At 39.7% G+C, this 24,784-nt stretch overlaps 1 protein-coding gene across 2 annotated transcripts; it reads right to left on the bottom strand.

The window, feature by feature from the left end:
• Nucleotides 1-74: 74 nt before the first annotated feature.
• col28a1b (collagen, type XXVIII, alpha 1b) lies at nucleotides 75-24,446 on the bottom strand. Of its 2 annotated transcripts, none has more exons than XM_080896982.1 (35): nucleotides 24,264-24,446; nucleotides 23,612-23,748; nucleotides 22,211-22,773; nucleotides 19,615-19,635; nucleotides 19,473-19,532; nucleotides 19,316-19,369; nucleotides 19,202-19,246; nucleotides 19,075-19,101; nucleotides 18,931-18,975; nucleotides 18,807-18,851; nucleotides 17,868-17,921; nucleotides 14,820-14,888; nucleotides 14,505-14,573; nucleotides 13,685-13,753; nucleotides 13,383-13,451; nucleotides 13,216-13,284; nucleotides 12,026-12,094; nucleotides 11,522-11,590; nucleotides 10,904-10,975; nucleotides 10,739-10,807; nucleotides 10,554-10,625; nucleotides 9,798-9,866; nucleotides 9,211-9,279; nucleotides 9,065-9,133; nucleotides 8,901-8,969; nucleotides 8,300-8,368; nucleotides 8,151-8,219; nucleotides 7,605-7,673; nucleotides 7,270-7,350; nucleotides 7,071-7,106; nucleotides 6,409-6,445; nucleotides 5,730-6,284; nucleotides 4,926-5,110; nucleotides 4,043-4,328; nucleotides 75-1,009 (listed from the first exon to the last, which is right to left on the bottom strand). In XM_080896982.1, exons 2-35 carry the CDS (start codon nucleotides 23,745-23,747, stop codon nucleotides 837-839), a joined length of 3,582 nt encoding a protein of 1,193 aa, XP_080753108.1. In that variant the 5' UTR covers nucleotide 23,748; nucleotides 24,264-24,446; the 3' UTR covers nucleotides 75-836. The 2 variants fall into 2 exon arrangements, with proteins under 2 accessions (XP_080753108.1, XP_080753109.1); XM_080896983.1 differs by having other exon boundaries at nucleotides 22,211-22,770.
• Nucleotides 24,447-24,784: the final 338 nt, after the last annotated feature.

Below are 24,784 nucleotides of genomic sequence, written 5' to 3'. Positions count from 1 at the left end.
GAAGGAAGTCTGACACACATGCTGCTTTGGCCACTCCTCGCTTTTTTAATTTATCACTTGCATTATTTCATTATGATTACTTTACTACTTGTGCATTCATGGCTTCAGCTTACAAGTGGAAATTTCAAACAAAGAATCGCCCAGAGATGAGTTTAATTTATGAGGTATACCCACACCTGTGTCGTCAGTTATCTTTGATCCCATGAAAATGGGCTGATTTTAAGAAAGGTTCCAGTTCCCCAGCACTTAAGTCTCTTTGTTTAACATCTAAAACTAAATATTTAATCTAAAAATACACCAAGCATTTTTAGAAGCATTATTTGTTTGTTTTTTGTGTGTATTTGGAGAGGGGGGGAAAAAATCATGTCTATTCAGCACAAACCTTAAACTAAGAGCCTTGGATGAAATTTGGATGCTCATGATTAAAAGGTACACTTTTATTTGATCTTTTAATGACATTATAAGTATTAAAAATAAACGTACACATAAAAAGTATCATTAAAAAACATTGCATTATAAAAAAGTTACATTTTCTTGTTCTTAAAGAAGTTAGTGGTATTTTAACAGAGGAGCTCTGAAGTGACATAAAAATTGTTTCCTCTTTTTCTTTGTTTTAAGACAAATACCACAAATAAGTAGTCCACTACATTTAAAACCTAAAACTCAGTTTGATTTAATGATGCTTTCTAACATTAGCTGCTTATCTATCCGTGTCAAAGTAACTACAAGAGTACTCACTTACTGAAGTGAACTTTCTGGTAAATCTCACATCAATTTGAATCAAAATCTTTTCTAAGCATTTCATATGTGTGTGTGTGACTGCAGGCATGTGCGTGTCAGGCCTTGACACAGGCTTCTTTGCAGCTCTTCTCAGTATCAAACTTGTTGTCATTCCCTAAGCAGCCTCCAAACCAGAACTGAGCACAGGAATTCGCCGTGGGATCGTAGTACCACTTCACCACATATTCCCGACACGGCCCTGGATCCAGGGTCTGGGTGCAGCGCTCGGCTAGAGACCACAAAAAATAGTGTTATCAGAGACGACACCTGTGCTAGCAGCCCTGTGGGGACTCTTATTCTTTTGCTGTGTTCAGTTACTGGTAAATATGTTTTCTTTTTTTGTTTAATGGGACAAGGACAGAGGGGCAAAATAAAGCATTGAAACATGGTTTAAAGTTTCCTGTATTGTAATATATTAAGCACTCTGCAGAACTAAGGACATCTGGGAGAGAAACTGAAAATGGCACTAGAATCAAAATGTGGGACCTAACAGTTTCTAATAGATCAACAATGTGACTTTCATGGTGTAGACAGAGGAATTACATTAGAGGATTGCTTTGATCCTCTGATGACCATCAATGTTTGTAGTTTTACACCAATCCAAATAAAAGCTGCTGGACAACACTGACCAATATTTCTGGCCCTACAAGGCAGTTCAATTCTTACAAGATTCATGAGATTATGATTATGAGAGAATCCTTCAGTGTTCTGTTTGAAAGTGGTATTTAGGGTTGATTCCAGTCAAGTTTTGCTGCCTAAATCATCCAGTTGACTGAGTGATACCTATCCCTATATTATCACATTTTGTGACAGCTGTTTGAAACAGCAACCTTTTTAAAGCAATTTAAAAGCTTAATTTTACTGCTCTGAAGCATCAGAGCAGTAAGAAGAATGCAGGTGTTTACAGCGTTTGTACAGAAATGTCTTTGAAAAATAAGATATGAATCCTATAGTTTCAAATGCATGTTTAAATTGTGTGACAGTTCTTGCTCAGAGCCACTGATGGATATTCTCCAGCAGGGGGCGGCTCTTTTAGATAGAGAAAAAAAAAAACAAAAAACATTTTTGCTTCCCTTGATCTGCAAGTTCCTGATGACTTAAGGCCTCACTCTAATTGTTTACCCAGTAAATTCCAATTGGATTAAAATGCTAATTTTTGTAAATAATTAGTATTTTAAATTAAATCCCTGTAATAGTTAGAAATGATGACAAAGCGGGGCATGCTTTAGCGTGGGCCGTACTTGTAATTAACCAGTTCTTCAGTTCCAGTAAGCATTTGCTTTTGATCTCTGATAACGATTACCAAGAGGTCAAGAGCAAAAATACTCGGCTCAAAGATTTACAATCTCATTAACCAATGGGTGAAGTCACTGTGGCCATGTCCAGCCTTTACAGTGGCTTGCAAAAGTATTCGGCCCCCTTGAACGTTTCCACATTTTGTCACATTACAGCCACAAACATGAATCAATGTTATTGGAATTCCACGTGAAGGACCAATACAAAGTGGTGTACACGTGAGAAGTGGAACGAAAATAATACATGATTCCAAACATTTTTTACAAATAAATAACTGAAAAGTGGGGCGTGCGTAATTATTCAGCCCCCTGAGTCGATACCTTGTAGAACCACCTTTTGCTGCCAATCTTTTAGGGTCTGTCTCTACCAGCTTTGCACATCTACAGACTGAAATCTTTGCCCATTCTTCTTTGCAAAACAGCTCCAGCTCAGTCAGATTAGATGGACAGCGTTTGTGAACAGCAGTTTTCAGATCTTGCCACAGATTCTCGATTGGATTTCGATCTGGACTTTGACTGGGCCATTCTAACACATGGATATGTTTTGTTTTAAGCCATTCCATTGTTGCCCTGGCTTTATGTTTAGGGTCGTTGTCCTGCTGGAAGGTGAACCTCCGCCCCAGTCTCAAGTCTTTTGCAGACTGCAAGAGGTTTTCTTCCAAGGTTGCCCTGTATTTGGCTCCATCCATCTTCCCATCAACTCTGACCAGCTTCCCTGTCCCTGCTGAAGAGAAGCACCCCCAGAGCATGATGCTGCCACCACCATATTTGACAGTGGGGATGGTGTGTTCAGAGTGATGTGCAGTGTTAGTTTTCCTCCACACATAGCGTTTTGCATTTTGGCCAAAAAGTTCCATTTTGGTCTCATCTGACCAGAGCACCTTCTTCCACATGTTTGCTGTGTCCCCCACATGGCTTGTGGCAAACTGCAAACGGGACTTCTTATGGTTTTCTGTTAACAATGGCTTTCTTCTTGCCACTCTTCCATAAAGGCCAACTTTGTGCAGTGCACGACTAATAGTTGAACTATGGACAGATTCCCCCACCTGAGCTGTAGATCTCTGCAGCTCGTCCAGTTCCATACTCCTTCCATTTCTGAATGATCGCTTGAACAGTGCTCCGTGGGATGTTCAAGGCTTGGGAAATCTTTTTGTAGCCTAAGCCTGCTTTAAATTTCTCAATAACTTTATCCCTGACCTGTCTGGTGTGTCCTTTGGACTTCATGGTGTTGTTGCTCCCAATATTCTCTTAGACAACCTCTGAGGCATCACAGAGCAGCTGTATTTGTACTGACATTAGATTACACACAGGTGCACTCTATTTAGTCATTAGCACTCATCAGGCATGTCTATGGGCAACTGACTGCACTCAGACCAAAGGGGGCTGAATAATTACGCACACCCCACTTTTCAGTTATTTATTTGTTAAAAATGTTTGGAATCATGTATGATTTTCGTTCCACTTCTCACGTGTGCACCACTTTGTGTTGGTCTTTCACGTGGAATTCCAATAAAATTGATTCATGTTTGTGGCTGTAATGTGACAAAATGTGGGAAAGTTCAAGGGGGCCGAATACTTTTGCAAGCCACTGTATATTCACTGTATGTCTGAAAGCTTGTTTGTTGGATTAACATGAGTAACGCTTATTTGATTTCTTGCCAACAGATCCAGGAGATTTACTGGTTCCAGGAAACCTTGAAGTGATGATGAGATTCCAGGAAGTCAGATCTCCCAACTCAGAAATAGTGCATCAGATAAAGTCATAGACTGAACTCAAAAGACATCTGTCTTCTCATCAAAACAGGAACAAACCTTACATGTAGGCTGACTTTAGGATAAAAATGATTAGAATTTGTAAAAATACATTAGCTACTACTTAGATGCACAGAAGAGGCTTTATCTATCATTTTAGGGGACACCTTTATTTCTCCATCTTACAGTCTCTGCTGCAGACTGTCAGCAGTTACCTGATAGGAAGTTGTCAGAGGACAGCAGGGGCGGAGTTGGTACCGGTGGTATCTTCTCCTCAGGCGGAGTCTTCAGAGTAGGACCAGCTGGCCCGATGGCTCCGGTCATCACCACATCGTGTGTGGGGTTGTTCACATCAAACTGTGGGAGGAACTCTGTTACCGGCCTGAAGGGCTCCCTGTCGAAGAACGGAAGCCTCTGAGTTTCTAAGGTGGTCCTACTGTTCATCGTCGGCCTCTTTCTAGAGGTGGACTCACCGTCAGGGTGTGAACCAGGAGGGCCGGGCTGAAACAGGCACAGAAAAATATTTTAATGTTTAGTTTATCTTACTGTAGAGAGGTACAGAGGTCACCAGGCGACACCTGAGCTAGTCATAGTCACTGAGTGAAATCTGTGGGAAGTGGTGCAGAGCTTCAGAGCAGCTGAAGACAACAGATTTACACAAGAGCTCAGAGATTTACATACATTTTACTAAGAGTCTTTAACTTTGAGGGAAACAATCACCAGCCATTTGAGTTATTTAAGAATGTGGTCCACATTTTGTTTTGCTTTTTTAATTTTGATATAAATATTAACAGAAGAAAATATTTTAGGGTCTTTAGGCAGTTATTCGTAACTCATTGATGACCCCAAGAGGAATGTTTTAAGCACTGTGGTGCTTTCAGCTTGAGCATGTTGGCATATTTAGACAAATGGCAACATTTGCTGAGTTTTTGAATTGGTAAATGTTTTGATATTTCACCTGAATAAAGAAAAATCTGACCTGCTGTTGGCGCTAGAGAAAAAGTCACCAAACTGTGAAGATGATTTTAGTGTCCTTTCGATATTGCAACAGAGTCTGAGCGCACAGAACAAAGTTTAAAAAAACCAGCACGTTTTCACCATTTTCTGGACTCTCCTGAAGTCTCCTGTGAAAGTGGGAGTGTCCGTGTCTGTCCTGTATGGCGGTTCTCGAGCGTTGCTGGAGACTTCTGGGATTCCTGGAGGAAGCCCCGAGCTCGGGATGGAGCTGAACAAGTGTCTCTCTCCGTTTTCACAGATATGACTCAAAAGTTTTTTCTCCAGAGCTGCAAACACCAGAAGACAAATGGACAGTTCTACTCTGCATTTAACAACACAGCAGTTTTTCTGAGGGAGTATTTCTGAACCAAAGCACACAAATACAAGACGTTCCCCAGTTTCAGGTTCATCATATTTACTTTCATGTTCAGGTGCAGATTGAGGATATGCTAGAAAACAGGAAAATGAGACATCTGTGCCCGCTTCACTTCTTTATAATGATAAATGTTCAGTCTCGCTTAACAAGCAGCGTTTCAGATGCCAAAAACATGTTAGTATTGTGTGGAAAATTAAACTCATGAATCTCTGGATAAGACGCATGACTTATCCAAACTCCAATACGAAAGAAAACTATTTATATTTTTTAAGTTTGCTTGGTTTTGAATTGATTGCAGTTTTTCTTACGGGAATTGGTTTGCCTTGTTTATTGGTTTGCTGCGTTGGTTGTGCTCTCCTTGTGTTAGAATCAAGTAGGATCACAGCTGCAGGTTTTCAGTTGGTTAAAGTAAAATGGTTCTTTCTAAATCCACTTTATTGTATTATACTAGGCTTTTTACTTAGCATTTTTTGCTGCATTTCAGTCAGACAAAACTATCAGATCATAAAGCCTGTGTCAAGGCCAGTCACCTGCAAGTGTTGTGAATTCATCGATCAGGTACAAGTGATCACTGTCGGGGTCAGTGGCCATGAAGTTGAGCTCCTTCTTGAACTCTTTGTACAGTGGATCGCTTTTGTTCACCACTCCGATCACGAACATCTCAATGTTGCTTCTCTGGGCTTCTGTCACGGCGCTCTCCAGACTGACCGAGTCCCTCTTATCGGCCTGTCCGTCGGTGATGATGATCGACACCTTCCTCACACCTGGCCGGGCTGCCTTGAACACCTGGTTGGCCTGTTGGATGGCACTGCCTGTGAATGTGCCCTCGCCCAGGTAGGTCATGGAATGCACAGCAGACTTGATCTCATCGAGGCTGGCTTCCTGTCTGAGGCTGACCACCACCATGTTTATGTGGCTGTAGAGGACCACGCCAACACGAGTGATGTCCCGGCTGACCGAGGTGTGGTCGATCAGGGCGTTCACAAAGTCTTTGATCACGTTGAAGTTTTCCGGGCCGACGCTCTCTGAGCTGTCGATCACAAAGACGAGCTCCAAGGGTGTCTGGCGGCACGTCGGTGCACAACCTGATGACATGGAGCAAAAACACGACCAGAGGAGCAAATAAAGGTTAATGACTAAAGAGGAAACTAATCCTTGGTGACTGATTTAAGGAAAACTAAGATTCACAAACTTAATTTTGTGACTTACTGCAGATGGATTTTACTATTTTGATGATTTCATCCCTCTGTGAAAGAGTACAATATTTTAGAGGTGGTTCAACACATTTTTTTTATTTGTCTTTTTAACATATGTTATTGGTTAAGTTAGGGACCCTATTATACATTTCCATAACATCTAACATGCACTGTTACTGTTGTGGATGCTGATGTTAAATATGGCAACACAAACAAATAATATCTGTGAGTGTCAAGCTCAGGTTTTTAACTCTGAGTTTCATGCCTTTTTTTCTAAACCCTGGATATGTATGATGTGAGAAAGAGCAGATGTCCTTAAGTGTCAACTCAGTCACAGAAGCCACACCCACCTGTTACTTAAATCTCCGCATGCGGAGAAAAACTCAATAATTTCTGAAGACACAGTCGATGCATCAATGACAACAGACATGACATTATGTTAAATACAGCATAAAATGAGCTGGCAGGAGGTGGGTTACAAAGTGGTTTGCAGATCTGCAGCAACAGCACGCAGGCTAAAAAACCTTAAATAGTGTCCCTATATAAGATTATACAGTTGGCTGTCTAGACGATTATCAGCAAACCATTAGCTCATGTGGGTAGTACCAGCGTCTAATGAAAAAATAATCTGAGATTTAATTGGTTTAGAGCTATTTTAAGTGTACTCATACTTACTGTAAGTCCAGGTTCCCCCTTCTGTCCTGTTTTGCCCTGTCATTTAAAACAAGTCATTATTTAGGAAAACACTATAGCATTTTCTGACTTAAATTGTTCTGTTAACCTACAGTTACAGAATGACTTCTTAATTCATCAAGACTTTCTTCAGAGAAGGAAATAAAAGTTAGTATTATGTCTGGCAAAAATATATCAGTACCAGAGGTCCGATGATGCCCGGCTCTCCAGGTTCCCCTCTGTCTCCCTTATTGCCTTTCTCACCTCTGAACCCTCGGTCCCCCTGCAGGAGGAAAAGAACACTATTTTTTTCCAGTGTATAAATGACAAAGTAAAGCCGTTATAGCAAACGATGTCCCATCATTCATATATCGGCCAGAATCGCATTTTTCTGCCCAACATGATCTTTTGCATTCATTGTTGCTTCTGTATGTTTGAGGTGATGACACTGCATAGATTATCTTTCACCTTTATTTGAGTGCTGACTTTAGTTTACATAATAATTCCTCACTTCCCACATTGCGAACATCAAGGTACCTTATCACCCTGCAGACCTTGTCCTGGAGGACCTCTGGGGCCGGGCATCCCCTGAAATCCAGACTCGCCCTGTAAACATTCAGCAGAGTTCATGTTGTCACTCATCCCTGTGTGACCTTTCAGACCTTTATGGTTAATGTTAGTGAGATAATGATATCTAAATTTATGGCAACAATTGTTTCCATACCTGTCTCTAAAAAACTGCATAGATCCACTGAAAAACTTACTGACCCTATCAGATCTTCATTCAAAACAACTCCAGTGTGCTTCTCTTGCTGCTAATGACCACAGCATAAAAGGAGGGAATGTAGGTTCATATGTCTTAGCTAAAATCCAACCAAACCTGTTAGAAAACTCATTATTTAGTTTGCGAGACTCAATGGAAACACAGCAATTCTTTTATCACTGTGTTACCAGAGTGTAGCAAACATGAATTCCCTAAATCAGAATCTTTATTATCTTCATTATTACTTAAAATGTACTTATAGAAACATTCAATAATTCAGCTGCAAGTGAATAAATGTGAGTGACAGGTGACAATGGTACCTTTTGTCCTTGTAACCCTTCTCCAGGTAACCCCTGTGGACCAGGTGGTCCAATTTGGCCAGCTGAACCCTGCAGGAAAAGAAAACTTTATATCTACTTAAGACAACAAAAATACAACAAAATCCATTGTTTTCTACATTTCTGATTACCTTTGGACCAGGTAACCCGATTCCTGGTGGCCCAGCAGGTCCAGGAGGCCCAGGCAAGCCTCTTTCTCCCTGAACGTAAGTTATTAAATATTTATTGATACTTGCAATAATGATAATAGCTTTATTTGTGCATCAGTTTTTAGAACGCACAGTTACAAAATGCTTCATTTAAGTGTACATGCCTACAGACAGACATGCAGTCTTGCATTCTTGCAAACAACATACAGATTTTCAAAAATAAAAGGAAAAATGCAATAATTAAAACTATTATTAATTGCACAAATAAAACTGTTTAAAACCAAAATCATCACAGCAACAAAAGGAAAGTCAGAAAAAGTCGTTATTTGTATTTTTTATCAAACAAGAAAGCAGAAGCTTTTGGATAATAGGTCAGATAAAAGGTAAGACTTCAATTCAACTTTATTTATATAGCACCAAATCACAACAGCAGTTGCCTCAAGGTGCTTTGAAGAGTAAACAGGGGAACTGTTTATTCCTTTTCAAAATCTGACTATCTAAATTATCTATTTAAATGTTCCTAAGAGGTGAAGAGAACTACTCCATAATAATAATTTTTTAAAAAGCCAGTATTTTTACTTACCTTTGTTCCAGGTAAACCAATCCCATCTGGTCCAGTCTCTCCCATCAGGCCAGGAGGCCCGGGAAGTCCCTAAGAATATTTTTTTCAATTGACATTGAAACCTGAGTGTGATTACTTGGAGTCTTGTGCTGATAAAAGAGGCTGTAATCTGGTTTGATACTCACTGGGGGGCCAGTGAAACCTTCTCCTTTTAGTCCAGGTGGCCCAAGGGGGCCCTGTGGCCCTCTGTCACCCTACAAACCAAAACTTAATTGTACTCACATACTTTACTGGGGAGGATAACTGAAGAGTAAACCGGAAGTGAACTGACCTTGGATCCAGGTGAACCAATTCCTGGGTCTCCCACAGCTCCGGGTGGACCTTGTGGACCTGGTTCTCCCTGACAAAACCCAGAAGTAAAGCTGTTACTTTCAACATTATGCACTCCACACTGTATATAAATGCCACTTGTTTTGCACATATTCAACTCTGTATATTTTATATATTTTATTATTATTATTATTATTATTATTATTTTTTTTTTACTATTTAATTTGTAAAAATGTGTATACACACACACACACACACACACACACACACACACACACACACACACACACACACACACACACACACACACACGTAGGAAAATATTTAGTATACACATCCAGAAATGCATACACTATTATATATTGTACATATATTTATTAGTTTCAGGTTGGCCATTCTTGTATTTTGCTCGTTTGTGTTGTTGTGTTTGCACATCTCTGTTGCTTGTGGGGCTCGCACACAAGAATTTCACTCGCATGTGCTGTGCCAGTGTGCCTGCACATGTGATGTGACAATAAAAGTGATTTGATTTGATTTGATACTATTACTGAAAGTCACACCAACTTTAGTTATGCAGCCTTGATTTACCTTGGCCCCCGCTATACCCCTGCCAGTAAGTCCAGCTGGACCTGGTAGCCCCATAATTCCTGGTTGCCCCTGGAGGAGAAAGCACTTATTAGAAAGATAACGGTACACAAAGCCATTTAAAAATAATTCCCTGAATGCATGATAATATCTAATCATGGCCTTTTTTTAGAACCTGACGGATACCATGGTATCAGTCATACACTTTAACAGAACAATTTCAAATTTTGTAAATTTTTTAATACATTTTTATATTTTCTCTCTTTCCTCACTGCTTGCACCCTGGATGGGCCGGTAACACGTCCAGATGCAACCTATACCTCGTACATGTTCCAGGCACCCCTACCACTCTGAAGTTGTACAAAATAGATGGCTGGAAGGAGGGACGGATGTGCTGTTTGTGTAACTGTAGCAGCAGATTTCTGTTTTTTTTTTTGGGGGGGGGGGGGTTCCATTTAAGAATTTACTAGTTCACTAATTAACCTTCTGGTTTGCAGGTAGGTCCATGTTGGAAATAAGGTGCTTCTTAAAGCCTGTTTTTGTTTTTTCTGAGTTTGGACCAACATTTAAAGCATGTACATTTTATGTAGCAACAATATTACTTTGACTTGATGTACACTCAGTAATCCAAAAACAACTCCAAATAACATCATCAGTGTGAGTGAAATGCTTCTCTCAGTCTCCAGATATCACTTTGACTGCTGTGTAAAATTATTATGACATTTTTTTCTAAAATGCTTCTGGTAAACACACACATACCTTTGGGCCCATTGGCCCCACAGGACCGACTGCACCTTGCTGGCCTCTGGACCCCCGGTCCCCTTTGTCTCCCTGTCAGAATAACACAAAACAACCTGTAAACAATCTTCTGGATTGTGGCTAAGTGCTTATAACCTCTAGAACAAAATATGGAGATCTGATCTGAAACACAGACACACTGTTACCTTCTCTCCTGGGACACCTTTGCCAGGAGCCCCATCAGCTCCCCGGGACCCCGGTAACCCAAGGTCCCCCTGATCAGTAAATGACACAGTGGACAGACAGACTGGTAAAATGTATTTAAAGTACATTTAACAAGCAGAAAACTGACTGACATCAGGCTTCATTACCTTTGGTCCTGGGATTCCATCTTCTCCTGGCTGACCAGGTATACCTGATAACCCCTCAGCTCCAGGGTCACCCTGAAACAGCAAAATGACACAAAAGAGTCCCAGAGGGGTTGAAACTATGCAAATACAATCAGCTACATTAAGAAGATGAATATCTGCGTTATGTTGTCTTTAATTAAGAAGCTATGGCTAGGAGGCAGTTAGCTTGGGTTAGCATGAGGGCTGGAAGCAGGATTGGTGGCTAACCTACAGTTGTCCAAATGAAATAAAATGCATCTTCCAGTTCATAAAATATTGCTCTAACTTTGCAGTAATACCACTTAAAGTTAATTGAGGAATATCTAGAAGAAATTGCTGCTATGGTGGCACCCTATTACATCACCACACTCAAATTTTCGTTGAGCTCTTTAGAAAGACCCCATTCTTTCAGATGTTTGTAAAAACAGGCTGCATATCTAAGTGCTTGTACACTTGTGTCAAGGGGACTGAAAACACAAAAGGTGTGGCCAAAGATTCATATTAAGTATTATATGTGGATTTGTGGTCAGTTTTTCTTAATATTACTCTGACTACAGGAAGTAACAGCAGGAGTAGTGCAGCAGTGCAAAGAGGACTTACTTTGGGCCCTGGTTCTCCAACACCTCGCTCACCTGGTAGTCCTGGCTCACCTGAGAGGCCCTGATCCCCCTGAAGGTAATAGTCACATAGTCATTTGGGTATTCAAAAAAAGATGTAAATATTTAGTATCATCTATAAGAGTTTCTTTCGTATGAATTTCTTGAAACACCAGAGCACTGCATCTTTAGAAAACATTACTCAGAAACGTAAAGGATATTTGTTTCTCATTATTTTCTGTCATATATACCTTGGGTTTGCCAGTGAGTGTTAATGGTACGTGGCACAACAAATGATAGACTATATGTAAAATATGGACCTTATTATAATAGTATATAGCATAGCATACTACAGACTCAATTGCTGCTTTAGAGTCCGATTTTTCCCTGTTACTATTTTAAACTGAATTGACTGAATTATGTCTTAACCTCCAGCAGCCAGTAAACCCTCTGATTCAGAGGAAGACCGATTCACAATCATCATCTTGTCTGTTATTGTGTGTCTTACCTTTGGTCCTGCTATTCCAACACCTGGAGCTCCTTTGGGTCCTGGAGGCCCAGCTGGACCCTGATCTCCCTGAAGGAAAAAAAGAGAGTTAAGTTGAAGAGGGGGGGGCGGGTTGTTTGATTTTTTAGCATGGTGGTTAGCGCCTTCTTGCCAGCAAGATGGTCCTCAGTTTGAATCCACCATCCAGGCAGGGCCTTTCTATGTGGAGTTGACCCAAAACACATGGATGGGGTTACGTCAATTGGAGACGGTAAAATTATACGTAGGTGTGACTTGAATGTGAATGGTTGTCTGTTTAGTGGCCCCTATGCCAGCTGGGATATGCTGTAGTCCCCGTGCAACACTGAAGTGGATCAGTGGAAGAAGCTGGATGTTTCTAAATCTATTTTTGATGAGAAAAGTCAAAGTGACAGTATAACATGTCTGCCTTCAGTTTCAGTTTTTATTTCTAAATGAAACATTAGTCAGGACTGTGTTGAAGGACATGAATTCTTTGTTATTGTTAATCTAATGTTTTTTGGATTTCCCAGGCTTAAATTTCACTGTGTATGTGTATTTACTGTGTATTAACAAGGTCAGACGAGTAAAATCATTGTGTAATAAAATATGCTTAAACAAAAAGTCTCTTTAAAGGTTACGACGTGAAAGAGGGTGAAAATGTTCATCCGAGTCAGAGCACGACTAAAGCTGAAAGATGAGACGAATAAAACAGATGAGACGTTTTGACATAAATATGTGTGATTTCATGTCTCAGTGTCTATTTCAAACTCTCTGCTTACCTGACCGACTGATGTTGGAGAGAAAAACTCCTCAAAACCAATTACTGATAATTTTTCTATGAAATGATGTTACAGTTCACCAGGTGCTTACGATTATTTCAGTTTATATCACATTCATTGAGTCTGTTATTGCATGTACATCATAGTTTACTGCTTACAGTGGAAAGCCCTTCACATCAAGAGAATTTCTTTTTTCCTTTTTACGATTCAAAAAACTTGTAAATCTTTAAATACTTGTAAACATTTCCACTACTGGAAATCATCACAAAAGGATTAGCCGAGCAGTTTGCTGAAAAATAGGAATAATTAATGACTTTTAAATTTTTTACTTAACAAAGCCATCAAGCTGACAAAATGAGACCCTTTGATGGACTCATTCTGGCCCCTGGGCCACATGTTTGACATGTTTACCTTTTCTCCTTGAAGTCCTGGACCAGGAGCACCAACTGGACCTTGATTTCCTGGTGGACCAAAATTGCCCTGAGAAAAAGGAATAGAAGAAATGCAATGATTAAAGATTCAGATCTGTACATGGAGACATTGATGAGGAATTCAGCAGTAAATTTTAGTTAAATCACCTTGTCACCTTTGATCCCAATACCAGGAGGCCCACGACTTCCCTTTGGACCTTCATATCCTCGATCACCCTAAAGAAAATATGAGAAATCTGATTTATACATAGCTGTATGTAAATTATACAATTAAGAACAGCAATCTTTCAATCCTACCACTTACACTGATCTGTATATTTTTTTAAAATACAAATTAGTCTGTTTCTTTTCCTAAACTCTTCTTTGGATGCTGGCTGCATTTTGTTCCATGCTCCAGACATGTTCCAGACTTTTATGCAGTACTGTATGTAATCAAAGACTTTTCCCACCTTTGGTCCTGGAAACCCCTCTCCAGGAGGTCCAGGATTTCCTTGTGTTCCAGGTGATCCTTGAGGTCCCTGGAACAAACAGAACTTTAAATAAAAGTCTGTACTTGTGAAGGTTTTAGTAGCTGCAGATCTAAAACAGAAAAGGGTGATTTTAAAAAGAAAAGGAAAAGCCTAGGACTTACACAAGATTTATTTGAGCTATCAGGCTTAGCTGAAGGTTTGGCTGACAACCCCGATGTAACAAACAGTCAGATCCCATATGGGACAGGGTATTTACTGTATTTGCTTCAGCCTCCCAAATGCAAACTGCTTTGCAACCCATCTCACTTTGGCTCCTCTATTCATGCTGTGTAAGTCTTCCTGCTGCCCTCTAGGCTAATAAAGCATTCATTAACCTCTTCCATGTGCATAAATGTAAGGTTAGGTAAGTCCCAGAACAGAGCTGCGATGTCACTTATTGTGGATAAAAATACCTTTTTCTTGTAATTATTGTGGTCTAAGTTAGCTAACAGGGTAACAAATTAAAAGAAATGCCTAAATGATTACGCATCACAGTAAAATAACCCACAATAACATCAAAAATCATATGGAAAAAAATACTAGAGAGTTCTAGAGAGTAGAGTTCTAGACATTTGTAGAATAAATGGTACATTGAAGCTGTTTTGGTGGCACAAAGCGGCTCAGCAGCTTACGAAGTTATGTCAGTTTTGTCTAACTTTTATCTCACTTGTCTGTATGTTTATATATAAAAGCTCACTACGACACTGTTACTCATAAGATATGAGCTCTTAATGCCAAAGATCCTAATCTTCATACTTACCAGGAGTCCTGGTTCACCTATGCCCAGAGGACCTGCTGGACCTGGTCTTCCCTGATTACCCTTGTCACCCTGTAATTAGTAAAAAGTAAAAACAAAATTTCCCATAACTCAGTAATAAAATATCTTTTTTTATTCAGTGTCTTGCAGTTGTAGCAGTTCAACTGAGATGATTTAATAGGTATTTGAATTCCTTTCTCACAGAAACAAAACCTCACCGCTGTTTGACTTCCAGCAATGAAATATCTCTCTCCATCCTCACTGACATTTTCACTTTGAATTATGATTTTTATAATAATTGTAATATAAATGTGTCACCTTGGCTCCTGGGAATCCAATACCAATGTCTCCTGGTTGTCCAGGTTCACCGCTGGGTCCTCTTTCTCCCTGAGAGTAATCAAGTTCAAAGGTTTGTATGTTATGTGATGATACAGCAAACAACACAGAAAACAGGTTAACAGAATGTAAAATGACGAGATGACAGATGGTGCCAGGATGCATGTAGTCCTTCTAATCCAATAAAATCATTCTAATCTATTGTTTTATTCTTTATGGGGACCTGTTATGCTCCATATTTTTACTACTGGACCCCCTCTAACATCACACGAAGCCAAGAGTAGAAAAAAATGTTGGAAACTGAGAATTTACATTCACTGCACTTTGGCTATGTTCAGTATGAGAATCCATCATCATGCATTAGAGAGGGAAAAGGCAATAAAAGAACAATCTCAGGGATTCTTTCAGGGAAACTTTGCTGTATACACAGCTGTACAGTACAAACAGTTTATTCATGAACAACTAAAGTCCTGCTGTGGTAGAATTCAAAATTAAATTAAGATGAAGAAATGTATATGAGAGAACCATCCAATCCAGGATACTGACAAAGCAGTCTAACTGGGCAACTTTAGTCCAAGCAACAAATGCTGTATATAATGCTTATGGAAATGTTTATTGTTTTTATTACACGTAAACTCAAAGTGCTTGACATAAGTGCTGAAGGCCCTGAATGTGAGAACATACATGAAAGTTCTCTTGTCACCCTGACACTGACTCAGTAAATCAACCTCACTGTTGAAAAAATACACCACTTAGGAATACTCTTCAAACAGCACAGCCAAAAAAATAAATAACAGCAGAGCATGAACTCAGTCTCTGGATCCAGAAAGACATCTGGGATATTTTCTTGAGAACATCAAGATGATGTCTCCCAATATTTCTTATTTCAGTTTCATAGTGTGTATTTGTGAAGGTAGAATATTCATCTTTATGCAAATCTATTCAAAACCTTTTTGCAAAAAATGACCAGATAAACTTATCCAATCACATAGCTTACTAAAAAACTGTAGTCAGACATTCAGAGTGTCGGCTATTAAAAAAAATGCTATAAATCACATGTGATTTTATCGGCATAAAGACATTTTTGTTAAAAAGAAATGGGGAAGCTCTGTGGCGATGGAAGCAACACCATCTTATTAGGCTTTGGCACACACTGTAAAGGTCAGTATTATGTCCCTCGCTTTCTTGAGCCAAAGCTGATATGTGACCGTGCAGATGTTGTCAGGGAAAGTGTCCGCACAGTCCTGCATATGAATGATGGTGTGTCAGAGATTGCAACATTTTCTTTTTTGTCTGACCAAATAGTCATGATTTTATTGACATGATAATCTAAATGTTTGGGATACATAACTTTTAGTTCCCTAAACTGAAGAAGACTCGTATGCCTGTCAGTAAAACCTGAATATGGACATCATTAAGAGTTTGTATGGAAAAAGAATGAGAATGAGCAACAAGTGAGTTCTTGAGCTTTGGGGGACCTTGTAGACTGCTTTTGCTCAATACAAAGCAGCATTACGAGCATTATTTTAGAATAAAAATATATATTTAAGTTGATAAGGCACTATTTTATTTAGAGATTAATGTCACAGTATCTCAAAAACAGGGTTTTTATATTTTAAGGATAAATTCACAAAATTCTAGAAACTTTTGTGGAAATATCCAGAACTTTACTACATAGTTGTGTAATATAGGTTTTCACAGGACTATATGCACTCCATATAATTTGGAAAAGTCAAACAAGGCTTGACAAGAAGATTCTCTAAAAAAAAAGATGGGAGCAGAGTTTAGGTTTGCAAAACTGCATCTAAAAAACAATTTCTGGAACAATATTCTTTGGACTGATGAGACCAAAGTGGAGATGTTGGGCCTTTGGGATACTTTGAAGCCTAGGCTTATTATTTTGTTGGTTCTCCCCTGGAACCTCTTATTTCCCTAAATTGTCTAAAGCCTGAGGGTCACGCTATGAAGCAAGTTCACTGTAGCCAGAGTTTCTTGAAGTTAGCTGGCTTGACAAAACCTAAAACCTCAGAAACATCACAACAGTGGTTATCAGTTTTCTTTGTTCACCCAGGCTTTCTGCTTTAAGCACTGAGCATGCTCACATAAGTGGGTTGTTTCACATGTCATTTAATTTTATTTGTGGTGTAAAATGGATCAACTGAGAACCAGCTACTGCAAACAGACACATTATCCAAGGAAGGGTGAAACAGTCTATTAAAAATATTAAACATATAACAGCGAAAGCCATCACTGGTGCTGCAAAGACACAAGGGTAATGCTGCAGAAAATCATGAATCTTATGAATTCGTGATCATCACCAGCACACAGAGCAATCAAATACATTACATATTACCTCAAATTAATACATTTATTTTACAGCTGGGTGCACATTAGAGCTCTGAAACTTTAAACTTGATGCATTTAAACACTAAAGGTTATTCAGTGAGCTCGGTGCTGACAGTTATGTAGCCTAATGAGGGCTGTTGCCAGAACAAAGAGAAATTTATTCTATTGATTGGGGAACAAATAGTCTACACCTGTAGGCGATCAGTGTTCTAATCTGTGTTTTAGGAGGTGCAGTTCCAGCAGTGTAAAAGACACTTAGCAGCATTAGGACCAAGTATAAAAACATTCAGTAATTTTCTCAATCGCCAGCTGAAAACATGTAAATTTCAGCGAGGATGCAATGCAGTTTGTGCTTTGGTTGTATTGCTTCAGCAGCTGTATCGCACTAAAAACATACCACAAATAAATCTGCCCTCTGTGTATATGTAGTTCAATGTAGATCTTTATTGAAATGTCTGTTAGTGTTTCTTGTGCTCAGGTTCTTGTTTTTTCTCCCTGGTGCCTCGTTTTCTTTGTGACTCTTTAAATCAACTATTAAATTTCCTCTATTGCTCAGATATTTTTGTTCCTGCAATTTGCATTTGGGTGGCACATCAACTCTGTGAAGAGATTTTGTTGCAGTTTTAAAGGCTAGTCCAACCAAGCAGGAATGACAGAGAATCCATTGCATCTTGAGAAACTTACTTTAGAACCCGATGGGCCTTCAGGACCCACCTCCCCTGGTGGTCCTGGCGCTCCCTGCAAAAGAAATACACATTTACTCATTTATAACCTACATAATCTATAACCTTATATTTCACTTCTCAAATGAATCAAACAAAAAGCAGTCATGTATGAATCAAAAAGGAAGCCCCCACACTGTGTTACTGATCTGCAGGTCAAGACCAACCCACTGCCGCTGAATAAAAAATACAACAGGATTAAGATCGACATTCATGTCTTTCATGCCATTCGATTCTCATGCCTAGCTCATGAAACAACAAGGTTATACTGACACTGTGCCAGTAGCACAGAGGAGGAAGAGTGCTGCTGTGCGGCCAGGTCGCTGCACTAATCCCATCACACAAAGTCTGTTCCTGCAAAAGAATAATATCCTGCAAGCCTGGATTCACAGCTTTAGATAGCCCCAATGGTATCAGGATTACCCATAATCCAATATTCACATTCCATTAGTGCAAAGACGAATAAAAGACAAATTCCACTTCCATTTTTCATATTGAAGAGAATACCAACTGTCGGATGTCGACTTTTCAGGAGCCTGAGCGATGAGTTTTGAAAGTAATGGAACTTAAATTTTGACACTGAAAAATAGAAAATTGCTTGTGATTGAAAAAAGTCCAAATTCATTAAAAATCTGTTGTCTTTAAAGATGAATTATACCATTCGCAAAACAGTGGATGACAACTCAGTGACTCCATCTTGTATAAACAGTTGGTTTGGTTGCCTTCCATGAATTACATGGACATCTTTTTATCCTCTCTTTTCATGGATTCACAAGTGTGTGAATAATGTAGACAAAAAGTCAGGAAAGCCTCACAAAAATGTGGGATTTAAACCAGGGCCCATAATTGTCACAATTCAGTATAAAACAAAACCAGAACTGAGACTTGTGGCCACTCCTACCTGTGCTCCTTTTGGTCCTTGTGGGCCTGGAGGACCCTCTGGGCCCTGCAACATAAAACCTATGTCACTACATGGATAAAGTCTGGGGTGTTTACTGAAACATCTCAGAAAAAAATGACCATACAGTGTCACCCTTTTCCCCAGGAGTGCCACAGTCTCCTCTGTCCCCCTACAAGACCACACAACACAACGTTAGACCCTGCAGATATTTTCTGAGGACATGTTTCAATAGTGAGAACAGAGCAGCTGAAAGGTCACAGTCACTCACCTTGTTGCCTTTGTAACCTGTGCGGCCCTGCAAACAATTCAAACAGGTTAAAAACCGATGTTTCATCTCTTAACATGCTTGCTGTTTGGCAGTTGTGCAAAAACAAGGGACAAATCTGCTTTCTTACCGGTGGACCATCACTTCCAGGTGTGCCATTCAGCCCAGACTCCCCCTTTAAACAGAAGCCCACTAATTAAACACTGAAATATTTTAGAAAGACTTTCTTTGTGTCACGACTCACCCTCGCTCCTTTTTGACCAGCTGGCCCTCTGAAGCCTGGGTCTCCTTTTCTACCCTGGAAATATTACCAGTTTTAAGATGAAGCAATGATTAAGCTGTAAAGCTAATAGTGTTTTCCACTTATGAAACTCCTCAGTGTTTAGTTGCTGAAAACTCACAGGACTTCCTGGAGGACCTCTCTCTCCTCTTTCACACAGACATACTTGGGCCTGTGGACACTATCAGAGCGAGAAAAATATTATAAAGTCAGTGCAACCATTAGCCATACTAAATAGATGTTGACTTCCATTTAAGTCTTACCCCTTCATATGCAACTGCACCCTGTGGAAAAAAACAGAAGATAAAAAAAATGTGTCAGTTACGTCCATCTTTTATCTACAGTCTGAGTCCCACTGAGGAATGGTGCTAGTTGCTTGGCAGCAGATGTGTCCACCACTTTAAAGTATTTTAAAGTCAGTACTTTTCCCCTTTACCTTAAGACCTGTTAAAGTTTCCACTATGATCTGACTGGGTCCAAGTGACATCACAGGTGAATCCAAGCCTTCTGGCGAATGCTTTCATGGCTGTTTCTTTCTTTTTTGTGTGACCACACAGACTTATCTGAAGCAACACTACACACCAACTATGTCTTTTCTTTTTCCATTTCTGCAAGTGTACTTGGAAGAAATGTAACGACATTGCTTGTTTGTGTTGTCAGCAGCTGCCCATGTCTGTAACTTGTAACAGGATACTTTCATCATATCTAGATAAAGGATCTAAATATTTCTGTTTGCCATGAACTATGCAAATAATTTAGTAGTGATTTTCAGACTTGTGTGTAGTTTTACTCTTCATGAAATACTATCTGCAGGACACTTGGTACTGCACAGAACCTGAAAATCATCTCTACAGCTGTGTTCACATCATTATTTCCAGTGAACTAACCCCAACTGGTTTTTGGTTACCCTGTGACAACACATACAGAAAGATATAAAAATGCAATATGCTAAAAGAAACCTCTACAGCAAACAATGAGAACAAACAACTTTGGGCTTTGAGCACAAGATGAAAACTGAAAATCTGTCATTGTTAATGTTAACATTTCATGGTACAATTTTTAAATAATAATTAATCTAATTATGTGAACTCAACCTAAGCTTTTGGGGCACTTGGGTGCCTGGGTGCCAACTCAGCATAGCAGGTAAGTAACCTCTATAAGCTCTATAAGTTCTACATTTGGTAAAACTGGGTACTGTCCTCTGTCATGTAGCTGTCTCTGTTTTGGAAGTGCTAAATGTGATTGAATAAAATGGCACATTAATGAAAAGCAGAACAAGCCATGCCAGTCTCTCAGACTAGCCGTGACCTCCTGCAGATATTTGACATTTCTGGGTGCTGTGGAAAATGCAAAGCAGCCAGGAAAACACCCTCATGCAGACACAACTCTTACTTAAGATGTGAACCCGCTGTAAGGACAGCATGAGCATGAACAAGACTAAACAGAAGATGATCTCTGTAGCCCAGTTCCAGACACGGCATCTGATGTCAGTAATTTTAGGAGAGTATGCAGGATGTCAGATACCTATGTCCTATTCTATTAGAAGGAGCTGCTGAATTATAGGTATCAGTAGTACACCTTTGTGTTACAGTGACAGCAGTCACATTCTGGTTTCTTTTATTTTTTTAATTACAGTTAAGGTTTTTAAGACAAACTCTGATTTTCAAGATTGTTAAACTCTTTCAAAAAAGAGAAATTGAGTAATGTAGCATTAAAACATACATCAAAGCACAGGTTAATTTCTTCTGTTTGTACATAAACCTTTAATCTGTCAAAAGCTAAACTTTTACCTCTTTTAACACCAACCAGAGAAGAAGTGACTCGTTTAGGGCTTGTTGTGTTTAAACTACTTCTTTAGGGGTCACCACAGGGGTATTTAGAAATACCCTATACCTGGGCGACTCTCTGATAAGAGGTTATAAATTTTTATTTGTTATACTTTTATAATATTTGCCTGTCATCCACCCAATGCCATAAAGTTAGCATGCAAGCAGTTTGCCTGATAGTTCTAAGATACTTTCACTTATGACCTTTTAGGGTAGAAATGCTGAGCTTGTGTTTAGTGCATCCTCTGCTCTATTTACTAAGCAATTTAACCACCCAGTCAATTAAAATAGATTGTTAGCTACACTGTAGCGCTTGTCACCACTCTACTTTGCTGAGGCCAATGGCACAGCCAAGAACAAAGATAGCCCTTAATGGAAATTCATAAACTTTTTCTATGAGTGGTAAAAGAATTGAGGTAAATTAGGTGAAATGATTGGTTTAGTCTTGGACTTTGAGGTTTTACTATAAAGTTTAATGTGGACAATTGATATTTTAATATAAATTTATTTATTACATAACAATATTATGAAAACTTTCTCCTGTATCGTCTTGATGCATGCTCAACCACCCAGACAGGAAATCCCGAAAGGTTGATTCTCTTCGTCTGGACGTGGCATTTTCAGTGCTGTCACCTTATCTCAAGTCTGTTCTGGATTCAAACTTTCCAGAGACATTTAAGTTAACTGTATGAAGATGTGGCATAGATAAAGCTTTGAATAGTCGGTAGAACTCGATAGGTAGTACACAGTTCCAGCCCTTTTCCAAAACTTTCAAAGTAAAACAAGAAGTAACCAAGTAGCTGTGGTAGCACTCATATAGTATATTTTGTGTTTCCCTGGACTGAATCTATAGTCAGCGTCTTTATAATAAGCTTTTTTTTGTCATTCAGTAAGCTTTGTCAGGTCCTTCAATAACTGAAGTTTATTTCCAAGCACAACGTTTTCCAAAAAAGCATTTCACCACTCTGATGTGTCTCGACTCTGTACTGGCACCTCTGTGCCTGAGCTCATTTTACTTGAAGCCAACACTCACCATCTCTTTGAGCAGCTTCTCTTCTAGCTGAGAGTCGAGCATACTTTGGACAAACTGCTGAGCAGGTGTGCTGGCGATGGCCCGGAGCTTGGCATTATTCTGCTGGGCAATATCTGATAGCCCAACAGCAAAGAACTTTATGCCATGACCTTTGGCCTCCACAGCAGCTGCAATCACATCAGGGTTACGGGGATGATCGACTCCTTCTGTCATTAGCACCGCCACCCTCACGCTGTCCTTTGAGGTCTCATGCACCAGCAGCTGTGAGGCATTGGTGATGGCGTAGGTGGTATAGGTGCCGTGACCGATGTAGTTCATGGTGCTGACTTGACCGTGAAAATAGTCCAGGTCTTTCCAGGCTGAGAATCTGTGCTCTATGGATACAGTGCTGCTGTACTGCAGCGCAGCCATCCGCACCTTCATCGTCCAGCTGGGCACCTGCAGCATGGCGAGCCGGGTGCTGAAGCTCAACACGAAGGTCTTCTGTTTCTCGAACAGTGATATGGTTGCGCTCTCAGAGCTGTCCAGGATGAATGCCACTTCCAGTGAACATGTCAGACCTACTTGAGAGGGAGATCACAAAAACTGACATCAAGCTAGAAGTATTAGAAACAGGACTAATTTCAGGATTGGCACTCTGACACCTTTCTAACTTCTGTCCACAAATTCAGTCCCTTCTGCCAGCAGTCGGTATGTATCCATTACACTATCAAAAGTGCTCTAATGTCTCAAGCAACACTTCAAACAGCTGTGGATTCACGTGTAATCATGAATTCATGAAATATTCTGGAATAAACCTGATTCGGGGGAAATACCCACTCCCAAATTCCTAATACCAGATGCCACAGGAGACCTATAAAGGTCTTGTGTCCTGAGCTGTTTTGGCAGCATGAAGGGAAGCTACACAATAAATAATAAATACAGAGACTTAATGTTGTGGCAAGTCAGTGTAAGTGCATCTTGTGGAAAATTAAAGCAACAGTTTTGAGTAGTTCTACATTACTAAAACTGTCCAGTAAAGGCTCAAGGACCAAGTGAAAGACCCCAGATTGTCAACTTCCAACCTTAGAACTTACAGTTACTTTAGTTGCAGTTCCTCACTTCAGCTGCAATGGGATCAGAGTTAGTGGTGTTTGTTTTTGTACTAAATGAAATCAAATTGCCACATGTATCCATCCATAATCCATCCATTTTTTTTACATTTAAAAAAAGACACTTAAAGGAAGGCATTGTGGGTGGATGACTTAAGAAATTCTCGTGTAGTTTTTTTTTTTACTTAAAATTTGATGACTCAACCATTTCACTGGCCTGATTTCACCATCCCTCACTCAACAATTTGTTCCCTCAGTGCAACATAGTGACTTTCACCACCAGCATGTGGAGACCTCATCTAAAAATTACCATTTCTTCCCTCATCTTGCAGCCTGTAGTTGTTCCTGCGCCCTGTCTTTCTCCTCTGGCCTGTGGCCTTGTGTAGGAGAGCCAGCAGCAGAAGGCAGACCCCGACTCCTCTGCTCAGGTTTCCCTTCAGCAACATCCTAACAGAGAAAAGAGGAGAATGTTAGGGGGGAAAGCAGTGTATGAAAGCACAATGGGTTATTTCATTTTTAATAGGATTCCTTTTACTATCATGGACACTGCTAACCACACCCAGTTGCAGATCCCAAAAAAGGGAGCTGTGTTCTGCATTTCACAGAAATGGCAGCAATTCTAATGGTATTAATTTGCTTAGATGACACCGTTCCTCCTACTGATATTGCGCTTTCTCAAATACTTACTATATTACAGTGCCAACAATATGTAAATGTGTGTAAAACCAGAATAATCTGTGCAAATATTTTTCTGTTAATAAGTTACAAATGCTGCAGAATCTAAACAATATCTTCATATAAAGTTAAACCTCTGCCAGGTGATTGAGAAAAGGACACAGCAACATACCTAGACTGGAGTGCAAAAAAAACTGAAGTTGCCATTCAAACTGTGACACCACGAGGTTCACTACTTTGCAAAAAAGTTTTACAAACAAAGCAAATATATATATATATATTATTACCTCGAATCTCATTTAGCTGCAGCCAGTGTTTGTAGTCCAGTCAGCTCTTTGAGAGGCATTTCTCCGCAGAACCCGGGGTCCCTATAAACCAGACTGAGATAAACTGAGGACCATCGCATGAGCTGATGTGCTGTGTGTGTGAGAGTGTTTGTAGCCGGGGGCCCTCCCTGGTGCAGCTCCAACATTTTAGTCCAGTGCAGCGCTTCATGCCTGACAGAAGGGATCCCATGAAAGTCTTTTGTGCGCATTGAGTCCGTGCACTAAAATCATTTAGATTTTAGAGATAAATAGCATTTGCAATAGTCATCACTCCAACCCATAAATAATGCATCTAAAAACCACTGCCAACATAAAATAAAGCAAACTACATTAGTTTGCAGAGATAAAATAATCTTAAAGTATTTTTTTCTTGGCATCTTTTTTTTCTTAACAGACTAGTCAGTTTTCTGGCTATCATGGGTTGGTTACTAAGGAAAATATCTTGTTGTGCAAAAAAAATCCCAAATGAATTTCGTTCTCTT

Source organism: Rhamphochromis sp. 'chilingali', assembly GCF_963969265.1.
Source record: "Rhamphochromis sp. 'chilingali' genome assembly, chromosome: 11".
Lineage (NCBI taxonomy): Eukaryota > Metazoa > Chordata > Actinopteri > Cichliformes > Cichlidae > Rhamphochromis > Rhamphochromis sp. 'chilingali'.
This window is presented reverse-complemented; position numbering and strand designations above follow the sequence as displayed.

What these genes read in the sequence shown, in the direction of transcription:
- col28a1b (XM_080896982.1), bottom strand. Translation starts at nt 23,747, where the DNA reads ATGTTGCTGAAGGGAAACCTGAGCAGAGGAGTCGGGGTCTGCCTTCTG. An exon ending in AGAAGCTGCTCAAAGAGATG is followed by an intron (nt 19,636 to 22,210) that starts GTGAGTGTTGGC and finishes TTTTTTCCACAG; the next exon opens with GGTGCAGTTGCATATGAAGG. An exon ending in GTGCAGTTGCATATGAAGGG is followed by an intron (nt 19,533 to 19,614) that starts GTAAGACTTAAA and finishes TCGCTCTGATAG; the next exon opens with TGTCCACAGGCCCAAGTATG.